Source organism: Thamnophis elegans, chromosome 2 (genome assembly GCF_009769535.1).
Source record: "Thamnophis elegans isolate rThaEle1 chromosome 2, rThaEle1.pri, whole genome shotgun sequence".
In the NCBI taxonomy this organism is placed as follows: domain Eukaryota; kingdom Metazoa; phylum Chordata; class Lepidosauria; order Squamata; family Colubridae; genus Thamnophis; species Thamnophis elegans.
The window spans coordinates 166,943,598-166,955,978 of NC_045542.1; the positions used below are offsets into that span (position 1 = coordinate 166,943,598).

Below are 12,381 nucleotides of genomic sequence, written 5' to 3' on the forward strand. Positions count from 1 at the left end.
AACTGTGTCAGGGGGTGGCTTCACTGCACGGCAGTGGTATTGGTTCACTGCACGCGCACTGCACATTGCTCACACATGCGCAGTTGACTGTTAATTGTTCTGCACATGCGCAGAAACATGCTGGCAATGGCAGAAGACACCGGGGAACCGGTTCGGGGGTGTGGCCAGTCTGGGTTGCTGCTGGTTCTGCAACCCAGGCTGAATGACCACTACCGGTTTGACCGAACCGGGCTGAACGGGGAACAACCCACCTCTGAACTGTGTGCAAAAACATCATTTGAAATGAAACTGCTGCTCAGTACTGTTTGAATGTACAGCCAAATATCACACTAGTTTGGACTGAGCATATGTACCACTCTTACAATCCATAGAGCAGGGTTGTCAAACTCGCAGCTCTCTCTAAGCGGTTTACAGAGTCAACCTATTGTCCCCAACAATCGAGGTCCTCATTTTACCGACCTTGGAAGGGTGGAAGGCTGACTCAACCTTGAGCCTGTGAGATATGAATTGCTGAACTGCTGGCAGTTGGCAGCAGAATTAGTCTGTAATATTGCATTCTAACCATTGCAACACCGCGACTCCTTATTTTGATTTATATAGTTGTCTCTATCACATATGTGACTCTGGACATGACTCACATATGGACATTTCCATTCTCTCTAGGAAAAGTAGCCCTTAATCTCTGAGAAACTGGTAAAAACATACCTTCTCCGCATTTAATCCAGAGCAAAATGGATCCCTTACCCATGAAATCCACATTCTTAACAAATCCCTCCCCCAATTAATTAATAAACTGCTTATCTCTCATCAGAATATACTTCTTCATTTATCTGAACTGAGAGCAAAGGAAATCTCTTACCCAAGGATTCCACATTCTTAGCATTTTCCAGCATAACCTCTCTGTACAGGGATTTTTGATCAAAATCCAGCAAGGCCCACTCCTCCTCAGAGAAAAACACAGTTACATCTTGAAAGGACACAGGGATCTGTAGCACAAAAACACTTGTTAATGTACAATTCCAGAAAATATTAGAAAATTCCTTATTCTAATTGAAAATATTCTGCTCACTGGGAGCAACCCTTCTATTCTTCTTGATCCACTCCTGTGACAAGATAAGGGAGCAAAATGGATTCCAATACTTCCTTCAAGGTTGCTCATCAAACAAGTATTTGGATATCCCTATATGATAGTTTAAACTTTAATCAATTTCTTGCCCAGTAAGACATACACAGGTTTCATTGAACAACTGGAAGAAGTTGTTGAGATATTTCCTCAAGATGATGTTTGAGATGCTATGGATGGTACCAGAACGCTGGGAAGATGCTCTGAAAATTTGTTTCAGAGCTATTCAGAGGGAGATATTAAATTGGTGCTGGAAAAGGGATTCAGACTACTTTGGGGAGAGTTGGGTGTTCCTTCACTAAATAATGTTGCACTCTGAGAGATGGGACCCTCCTACCTGAATTGGAAGTACAGCCACTGTTTCTGCTCCACCACAAAGAGAAGATCTTTCCATTGGTATTATCACCATTGTTCCATTTTCTGATAAAAGCAGAGGAAGTACATGTTTTAAAAACAGCTGGAAAAAAACTCTGCACATGGGACTCAGGTAATACAATAAACAAAACTCATGAATATAAAGATGTCAGGCACTATGTAATTCATGAGGACACCAATACATCAAAATAAACCATGTTTTACCTGATGTTATCTTATGAGATATGTCCTCCTGGGGGATCCCCCCAAAGATAATTTCTTGAGGGAAATGTGACGCATCTCCTGATGCTTTAGAACCAGGGGTGGCCACCTCCATGAAATGCCCATGAACCTGAAATAGGAGTGAAGAGAATATTATTGCCCCTGCCCTAGCTTGTTATCTGACCTTGGAAATCACTAGGATGAAGGGGGATGGAATCATTTATCTATCAAGGACACATTTTATTAAAATCAACCTAATTATATTTAAGAATTCATTCATATTATTTTTATGATTTCACCGGCTCCTTTCCCTGTATTTTCTGCTCCACACGGCTCAGAAGGAAACCTTTGACTAAAGTTACTTCCTGGGACCTAATCTCTGCTCCATGCATCCCGATACAGCTCTCCACCTCAGTGGGCAGAGTGGAAAGCTGCAGGATTACCAGAGATGGTATTCAGCAGGTTCTGACATGTTCTGGAGAACTGGTAGCGGAAGTTTTCTGACATGTTCTGGAGAACTGGTAAATACCACCTCTGATTGGCCCCACCCCCATCTATTCTCTGCCTCCCGAGTACCAGCTGATCCGGAGAAAATGGGATTTTTCAGTATCCTTCCCCTGCCATGCCCACCAAGCCACGCCCTTCAAGCCACGCCACGTCCACAAAACCGGTAATAAAATTTTTTGAATCCCACCACTGAAAATTACCATCTGAGCTTTGATGCGGCCCTCTTGTTTCTGCCACTGATCATAAAGATGATGGAGTTGGCTGTATATGCCTTGGAGCCCCTCCGCTTTCTGGCAACAAATCTCCCTGAAAGGGCAACACTGGGCAACACAATGTATGGCTGCTTCATCCAGAATGTTCTGCTTGGTTCTTGCTGCTGGCCCAAACAAATCCAAAGACTCTTCCGAATCTATGACGCCGCTTTTATTCATGGGAGCAGAATGGTAAGGAGACTCTCCATCTGCCATCTTAGAGAATGACGTATTTCTCCCTTGAATGATTAGCTTCTATGGAAAGTACGTTCAGCTTCCAAGGTAAGATGAAAACAAGAAAAATCCAGGAATCCAACACTGGGAAGAACTTTTTTTCATTATTCAAGTCTTTTAAAATTTATATTCATCAGTCCAGACACTTGATAACTGGGTGGCCTGCAAAGAATAAAAGAAAGGCAGGACAAGACACAATGAATGGAAATTAATCAAAGGAGAGAACCAACCTAGAACTAAAGAGACATTTCCTGACAGAACAACTGATCAGTGGAACAACTTGACTCCAGAAGTTGTGAACGCTCCAAAATTAAAAGTTTTAAAGAAGAGACCGGACCACCAGTTTTCTGAAATGGTATAGGGTTTATTCCCTGAGCAAGGGGTTGGATTAGAGGACCTCAAAGGCACCTTCTCTAAGCCAGGAAAACCCAGATCCGACCTGCAGATGCACTCAGCACACAACAAACCTTGAGTTTGCTGGGGTCCCCAGGAAGGAGCTTTTGCAGAGCCAAGGTGGCGCAGTGGTTAAATGCAGCACTGCAGGCTACTGCTAGATCAGCAGTTCAGCGGTTCAAATCTCACCGGCTCAGGGTTGACTCAGCCTTCCATCCTTCCGAGGTGGGTAAAATGAGGACCCAGATTGTTGGGGGCAATATGCTGACTCTCTGTAAACCGCTTAGAGAGGGCTGAAAGCCCTATGAAGCGGTATATAAGTCTACTGTTATTGCAGAATTCCATCTTTAACTCAGAATAGGCTCTTCTTGCAGAAGCGCAGATGGTAAAAATGACACAGGAAGTATAGGAGACCCTCCACCTTTCCAGATAAATCTATATGCTGCCCATCTCACCGATAAGAGATGCTCAGGAGGGAGCTTGTGCAGAACTGAACCTTTAACCCAGAAGGGGCTCTCCTTGCAGAGATAAGCGTCCTACGGACAACCTAAAGGAGTGGGGGGGGGGGAATGAGTAGCTGAAATCTTGGGGGTTTCCAAGAAGGACGTCTCTCCAGATACAGAGACTGAGATTACCCAAGCTTGGCTCGGCAGTTCCACCAGAGCCCGTTCAATTCCGCGGCTTCCCTGCGAGGAGCCCATGAAAGAGGCGCTTTCCAAGCCCGGCAGCTGCGGGATAGGTAGGGCCGGCGAAGGAAGGAAGAAGCCGCTTGCAGAATCGGTCCAGCCTTTTGGAGAGGACGCCGCTTCCTGGGAAAGCGGTCTTTCTGCGTGCGAACTTCCTGCCCCCCCTTTGCAAGGATCGGGCGAGATGCTTCCCCGGAGCTTGCAAAAAGCAATTCGGCTGAATCCAAGGGTCGTTTGTAAAGGGCGCCCTCTAGCGGGTCCTGCGTGCCAAGCCTGCGAGGCGATGGACGGGAACCGAGGTATTCAGAATAGAATAGAGCTGGAAGGGACCTTGGAAGAGCTTTTTTAGGTTAGATTAACAGAGTTGGAAGGGACCTTGGAGGTCATCTAGTCCAACCTCCCGCCCAAGCAGGAGACACTACACCATTTCTGACAAATGGCAGTCTCTCCTTGAAAATCTCCAGTGATGAAGCTCCCACAATTTCTGAAGGCTTCTATTCTATCCGTTGATTGTTCTCACTGTCAGAAAGTTCCTCCTTATTTCTAGGTTGAATCTCTCCTTCGTCAGTTTTCATCCATTATTCCTTGTCTGGCCTTTGGTTAGCTTGGAAAATAACTTGGCCCTTCCTCTCTGTGGCAGTCCCTCAAATATTGAAAGGCTGCTATCATTTCTCCCCTGGTCTTTCACTTCACTAGACTAGCCGTGCCCAGTTCCTGTAATTGTTCTTCATTATACAATTGGAATAGAACAGAATTGGAAGGGACTTTGGAGGTCCTTTAGTCCAACCCCCTCCCGCCCTACACAGGAGACCCCTACACCATTTCAGATAAGTGACTATCCAGTCTCTTTTTAAAAACCTCCAGTGATGGAGCACCCACAACTTTTGAAGGCAAGCTGTTCCACTGGTTAATTGTCCCCACTGTTAGGAAGTTTCTCCTCAATTCCAGGTTGCTTCTCTCCTTGATTAGTTTCTATCCATTGTTTCTTGTCCTGCCTTCTGGTACTTTGGAAAGTAAATTGACACACACACCCCCTCCTCTTTGTGGCAGCCTCTCAAATACTGGAATACTGCTATAATTGTCCTCACTAGTCCTTCTTTTCTGTAGACTAGCCAAATTCAAATCCTGCAACTGTTCTTCATATGTTTTAATCTCCAGGCCTTTAATCAGTTGCTCTTCTTTGCACTTTTTCTAAAGTCCCACATCTTTTTTTGTAATGTGGTGACCAAAACTGGATGCAGTATTCCAGGTGTGGTCTTACTAAGACTTTATAAACCAATACTATGTGGACGCCCAGGATTCCTGGAGTGGGAGATACTACTAGAACCTGGCAGGGAGACGCGTTGGGTGGTTCTTCTGTTCCATGTGTGGCTCTCTCTGGGAAAATTTCTATCCAGGAACCCATCAGTTCCAGACCATTCTGCTTCTTAGACAACTTAAGGTCTGGCGAGCTGATTGAAATCAGGGAAGGGCACACCAAAGAGTTCTTTGCCATTGAAATGTGCATTTGAAGCAGAAAGCACATGAATATTGTAGGATGCGAACTTCTGAAATGGGAAAGGGGCTCAAAGACAGGATGACCTGAAGGAAAAGGCAATGTGGAAAGATCCTGTATGGAAAAAAGTCAAATCCTCTGTGAGGAAGGTGGAATCCTTTAAAAAGGGATGGAAAACTGAACTGTCTTCCATACAGGTAGTCCTTGACTTACATTCATTTGCTTAGTTATTATTTGAAGTGCATTTGAAGCCATTGTCTACATACAGATTCTCAGTCATCCAGGTCATGGTTGTTCCAAAGATGCTTTTTCAAGAGGCAACTGGACTTTCTGGTTTTTCTCCACACCCATTTGCACTACTCAGGTGACCCTGAGGTCACAGATATACTTCCAAATGGCCACAACGACGTTCTAAAAGAATGCAAATGACCAGCTGTCTGCAAGGAGTATAAATTCTTCCATTTTTTCAGAGCTGAAGAAGGTTCTTGGATGAGAAGCAAAAGAAAAAACGAGATAGTCCAGTTGCCTTTTGGAAAAGCACCTTTGGGATTTGAAGCCGTTGTGCTCTACAGGCTCTCCAAGCATTAAAGAGAGCAAGTGCTTCTCCCTAGAAAGGCAGTACTGAGGGGTTGGGGGCCCTTCTGGCTCTCTCCTTCACTGCCCTGGTAGACTCCCCTCAGGGAAACAGCCCTTCGAGGCAACTTGAGAACTTTCGGCAAAAAACCGTTGGAAGAGGCGGTGCTAAGAATTGTGAGGGAAAATGGAGTGACAAAGACGTCCCTTTTTCCTGGTAAAATAATACTAGTAATATTATAATAGTAATGTAATAAAAATAAAAGTATTGAGGGATTCTGCCCTACAGTCATTTTCAAGGGTAGGACCTGCCCACTATTTTATTGAAGATACGATATTAGTAAGCATTGTTGAGGAACAGCCCCAATCTGAAGTGACAAAAGCTGTGGGAGTCCTGAAGGAAAGAAAAATCCAGAACATAGAAAGGAATCGAATTCCCCAATGGGAATATTTCTCAAAGGCATCCAGGTTTTTTGTTACCTCAGCAATTGCAGATGTGTCGGGAAGTGACGGTTCAAAGTTACCACAACACTGAAAAAAGTGACACGACCATTTTTCACACTTATGACCGTTGCAGCATCTCCAGGGTCGTGTGATTTACATTTGGATGCTTGACAAGCAACTCACCATTATGGTGGTTGGCAGTGTCCCGGGGTCACCTAAACACTTTTTGGAACCTCCTGACAAGCCAAGTCAATGGGGAAACCAGATTCATTTAACAACCATTTTGCTAATTTAACAAGTGCAGTGATTCACTTACGAAATGTGGCAAGAAGTCGTAAAATGGGACAAAACTCACTTACATTTCTCACTTAGCAACCTAGGTTTTGGGTTCAATTGTGGTCTTAAGTTGAGGACTACCTGTATTTTTAACAATTAAAAAAATAAATTGAAATAAAAAGCAAAGTCAAAGGGCAGACTGAATGGACCACTAGGTCTTTTTCTGCTATCAGTTTTCCATATTTCTAGTCTTTTCGTCTAGTCCAGGGGTGTCGAACTTGATTTCATTGAGTGCTGTATAAGGGTTGTGTTTGAGCTGATGGGGGCTGGGAGGCCATTGCCATAGTGGGTGGGGCCACCTCAGTGTCACTCATGTCGGTGCCTATGGTGGCCTGAGTACTCTGCCAGCGAAAATGGGTTCCCGAGCTCCATTTTCGCTGACAGAAGCACCACGGGCTGGTCATTTAGTGTTTCCAGGGCACCCCCGCAGGTCAGATTAAGCATTCTGTGGGCTGAATTTGGCACCCCTGGTTTAATCCAGCCCCCTGCCCAAGGCAGAATTCCTTATAGCATCTTGGACAAATGAAAACCTCCACAACAGAGCATCCAGAACTTTGGATTTTGACCAGCGGCAATTGAACAGGCACTTGCCATTTTTATTTTGGTAATTACAAATCCTCCATACTAACCTCTGTTTTTTTGGCTATTACGATTGGGAAAAGAATTACCTTAATCTTTTCCTGGTGGAATGGTCAGAACAGCACAGCTGTGTCATATGTACATTGGATGGAGACCTAATGTATATTATAAAACATTGTATGTCTTCCAATATCTGTAGGATAACTGCATCTGTCTTGGCAGTTAGAACAATGCCATGATTGTTCTATGCAAAAGAAAAACAGCTGACATTTGAACATTAAATACATATCAATCACATCGGTTCCTTTTGGAATAAGGAACATTTAGGCAAACAAGCAAAAAAAAAAAAGGATGTTCCATAGATCAGTGACCCGTAACTTTTGGGGCACCAGGGATTGATTCCATGGAGAGAGATTTTCTGCAGACCGGAAGGGGAGTGGTTTCACATGTTACCTGCATTCATGGATAGGGCTTCGCTTGCTTGTGTGGCTCAGTTTCTGGCATGCCATGACCTGGTGCCAGTCCAAAGACAGGGGGTTAGTGACCCCTGCCATAGATATTGACCTCTGCTGCTCATTATATATTTAGTTTAAATTTATATAAATTTATTAAATTACAATTAATTACAATTACAATTAGTTAATCAGGGATAACTCATAACACTTTAAGGAAAAAAAGATAAGCAAATATGCTGCTTTGGTTTTATATGTATCTAATATTCACTTTGATAGAAAGATCAATGCTTGTTCATTTGCAAAAAAACCTCCACACAACTACATACAATCAGTAAATTTATTTTTCTTTAATGGATTTCTATGGCCATCTATCTCACATGCATGGCTCCATAGCTAACATTGTGAAAAATAATGTATATAAAATAATGAATACACATATACATATAAATATAGGCAAATCTAAACCATTATTAAAGATAGAAATACTATTGAGTGGAATTTTACATCTTGGAGACTGAATACATGCAGTTTTCTTAGCAGGGTTATGGTTAATAATGGACAAGGTTAAAAAAAAACTTATGTCTATTCTAAATCTTCATAGGATAGGATAACATTTGGAAGGAACCTTGAAGGTCTTCTAGTCCAACCCCCTGCTTACACAGGAAACCCTATACCATTTCAGACAAATGGTCATCCAAACTCTTCTTAAAAACTTCCCAGTTTAGCGCATTTACAATTTCTGCAGGCAAGTTGTTCTACCAATTAATTGTTCTGTCAGGAAATTTCTCCTTAGTTCTAAGTTGCTTCTCTCCTTGATTAGCTTCTACCCATTGCTTCTTGTCCTGCCCTCAGGTGCTTTGGAGAATAGCTTGACTCCCTCTTCTTTGTGGCAACTCAGATATTGGAACGCTGCTATCATGTCACCACTAGACTTTATTTTCATCAAACTAGTTCCAGCAACTATTCTTTATTATGTCTTAACCTCCAGTCTCCTTATCATGTTGCTTTTCTTTGCACATTTTTTTCACAGCATGGTAACCAAAATTGGATGCAGTATTCCAAGTGTGGCCTTACCAAGGCATTACAAAGTGGTATTAACACTTCATATGATCTTGATTCTATCCCTCTAATCAACTTTAATTAGATGAGCCCTGGAGCCTAAAGTTTTGCACTGCAGAATCTGGGTGTAGAATTGAAAGAGAGATCAACCTACAATTCCTATGTAGCCACAAGCTGACTAAATCCAACCCCCTTAAATTCACTTGTCCCTTTACTACAGATCCAGTTTAACAGAGTTGGAAGGGACCTTGTAGGTCATCTAGTCCAGTGCTACACCCCAGTATGGGTGTACTGGTGGCAGCTGGGAGCAGTGGCCACCATACCAGAACGTTGTTTTGGTGGACCCAAAACGTTCCTTACCTGTTTTTAAGCCAACTGGGCCACTTGTGCACGCCCACGCAACATGTGCGACCTCTGCCAAGCAGCTGGAGTGTCGCAGGGCAGTGGGTGCACATGCACGCGCAGCATGCGTGCTCGAGGTGGATGCCCGCCCCCGTCACAGAGTACTGGTTGCGAACCTACCACTGATCTAGTTCAACCCCATGTTTCCAGGGTGGCCCCATGGGCCAGATCTAAGTACCATGGAGTGCAGATTCAATCCTCGGGCCTTGAGTTTGACACCCCTGATCTATACAATATCTATTACACAATCTTGGCCTCATTGTAATAAATTGAAGCTTTTCTAAAACTTTCCTGTAATTGTCTTCATCCATGTTACCCCTTCTCCTTCCCTCCCTATCATTTAATCATAATCCATTCCATTTCTATTTTGACACTGTAATCAGAAATGGAACCACATTAAGTTCTTTCCACATTGCATAAATCTGTAGGGACTCTCCTCTTTGTGGCTCCTTTTATCAGATATTCATTATTCTGAATGAAACTCCTTCCATATTATATGCTGGCAGGTGGGTTCTGTCTGGTGTGGATCCTTTTATGAAAAGAGAGGGAAGTATTGTGGCTGAAACTCTTCCCACACTCCTGACACTGATACGGTTTCTCTCCCGTGTGGATCCTCCTATGTGAATTAAGGGAACTGCTTGTTATGAAACTTTTTCCACAGTCCATGCAATGATATGGTTTCTCACCAGAGTGGATCCTCTTATGTGATATCAGGGAACTGCTTGTATGAAAGCTCTTGTCACACTCTGTGCATTTATACAGCTTTTCCCCTGAGTGGATCTTCTTGTGAGAACTAAGATGACTGCTTTGACTGAAGGTCTTCCCACAATCTAGACATTGATATGGTTTCATCCCAGTATGGATCCTTTCATGGGAACTAAGGGAAGCACTTTGGCTGAAAGTCTTGCCACATTCTGTGCACTTATATGGTTTCTCCCCTGTGTGGATTCTTTTATGGGCAGTGAGGGAACCGCTGGTGGTGAAGCTCTTTCCACAGTCTGTGCATTTATATGGTTTCTCCCCTGTGTGGATCCTTTTATGGCAGGTAAACTGACTGCTTTGAGTAAAGCTCTTTCCACATTCCATGCATTTGTAGGGCTTCTCTCCAGTGTGGAATCTTTTATGAGAAGTAAAGGAACTCAAGTCTCTAAAACTCCTTCCACAGTCCATGCACTGATAAGGTTTTTCCCCTGTGTGGATCCTTTTATGGGAAATGAGTTCACTGCTTGTACTGAATCTCTTTCCACATTCCATGCATTGATATGGTTTCATACCTGTATGGATCCTTTCATGGGAAGTAAGGGAAGTGCTCTGGCTGAAACTCTTCCCACACTCCATGCACTTATACGGTTTCTCCCCTGTGTGAATTCTTTTATGTGAAGTAAGGTTACTGCTCCAACTGAAGCTTTTCCCACAATCCGTGCATTGATATGGTTTCTCCCCTGTGTGGATCCTTTTATGGGAAGTAAGATCACTCCGACTTATAAAGCACTTTTCACACTCCATGCATTGGTATGGTTTCTCCCCTGTGTGGATCCTTTCATGGGAAGTAAGACCACGTCTCATGGTAAAGCTTTTACCACAGTCTCTGCATTTGAATGGTTTCTCTCCCGTGTGGATCCTTTTATGGGAAATGAGATCACTGCTTGTACCAAATCTCTTTTCACACTGCAAGCATTGGAATGGTTTCATCCCTGTATGGATCTTTTCATGAGAAGTAAGGGAAGCACTTTGGCTGAAACTCTTCCCACATTCCATGCACTTAAACGGTTTCTCTCCCGTATGATTCCTTTTATGGGCAGTAAGAGAACCACTGGTGGTGAAGCTCTTTCCACAGTCTGTACATTTATATGGTTTCTCCCCTGTGTGGACCCTTTTATGGGAAGTAAGTTGGCTTTTTTGACTAAACCTCTTTCCACACTCCATGCAATTGTATGGTTTCTCTCCTGTATGGAACCTTTTATGGGAAGTAAAGGAACTCATGTCTCTAAAGCTCTTTGTGCACTCCATGCATTGATAAGGCTTTTCCCCTGTGTGGATCCTTTTATGGGAGGTAAGGTTACTGCTCCAACTGAAGCCTTTTCCACACTCTGAGCATTGATACGGTTTTCCCCCTGTATGGCTCCTCTTATGGGAAGTAAGATCACTTCTACTTACAAAGGTCTTTCCACACTCCATGCATTTATATGGTTTCTCCCTTGTGTGAATTCTTTCATGGGAAATAAGACCACGTCTCATTGTAAACTTTTTTCCACACTTCATGCATTTAAATGGTTTTTCTCCTGTGTGGATCCTCTTATGAGAGATGAGCTCACTGCTTGTACAAAATTGCGTTCTACATGCCAAGCACTGATATGATTTCATCCCTGTATGGCTCAATTCATGGGAATTAGGCGAAGCTCTCTGGCTGAAATTCTTCTCACATTCCATGCACTTGTGCTGTTTATCTCCCGTATGGATTCTTTTATGTGCAGTAAGGGAACTGCTCATGGTGAGGCTCTTTCCACAATTTGTGCATCTAAGTGGCTTATCCTCTGTGTGGATACTTTTATGCAAAGTAAGATCAATACTTGTATAGAATCTCTTTCCACAATCTATGCATGTATAAGGTTTCTTTCCTGGATAAGACTTTTTGTGCACAATATGATCATTGCTTTTATAGAAACTTGTTCTGTGTTCTCTGCTTTTACATGACTTCTCCACTCTATGAACTGTTTTCTGGGAGTTAAAAATGCTGCTCTCATTAAATTTCTCCCCACTGTCTGAACATTTATGTGATTTTGGTATCTCAATGCTTTGATGTAAAGTAAGACAGAGATTCAAATTATTATTATTTCCATATTCCTTGCATTCAGGCTGCTTCTCTTTAGAGCAGATACTGCTGTATTCATGGACATCTGATTTACGGATGGACATTTTTTCAGCTTTTAAACAGCTTCCTTTTTCTTGGTGATGTTGCATATGGAAGGTGCGATTTTCTCCATACTTAAAATTAGAGGATTTCTCCATCCTATTATTCAACTGGTTTTCAGTCATGTTTGGCTCCTCCTGATTTTGCAATATCTCTTCTCCAGTTTCAGTTCGTTTCAAAGAATTCACGCCTGATTCATTGCAATTCTCTGGTTTCTGCCTGTCAACTGTTTGGAAGAAAAACAAAAAGACATTCATCAGAAGTTTAAGGTACAAAGTGAAAATGCCATCACATTATATTAGCTATATATTTATTTGGATACTGCTGTACCAGGTGGTGGGGATATGACTGGGCGCT

The 12,381-nt window shown here is 42.9% G+C and overlaps 1 protein-coding gene across 1 annotated transcript in view; it reads right to left on the reverse strand.

The window, feature by feature from the left end:
• Positions 1-12,381, reverse strand: part of LOC116502800 (zinc finger protein 208-like) — a 31,836-nt gene that overhangs the window by 13,803 nt on the left and 5,652 nt on the right. The window contains exon 5 of the mRNA XM_032208729.1: positions 9,700-12,250. Coding sequence (XP_032064620.1) covers positions 9,700-12,250 — 2,551 coding nt within the window. The remainder of the gene's footprint in view (positions 1-9,699; positions 12,251-12,381) is intronic.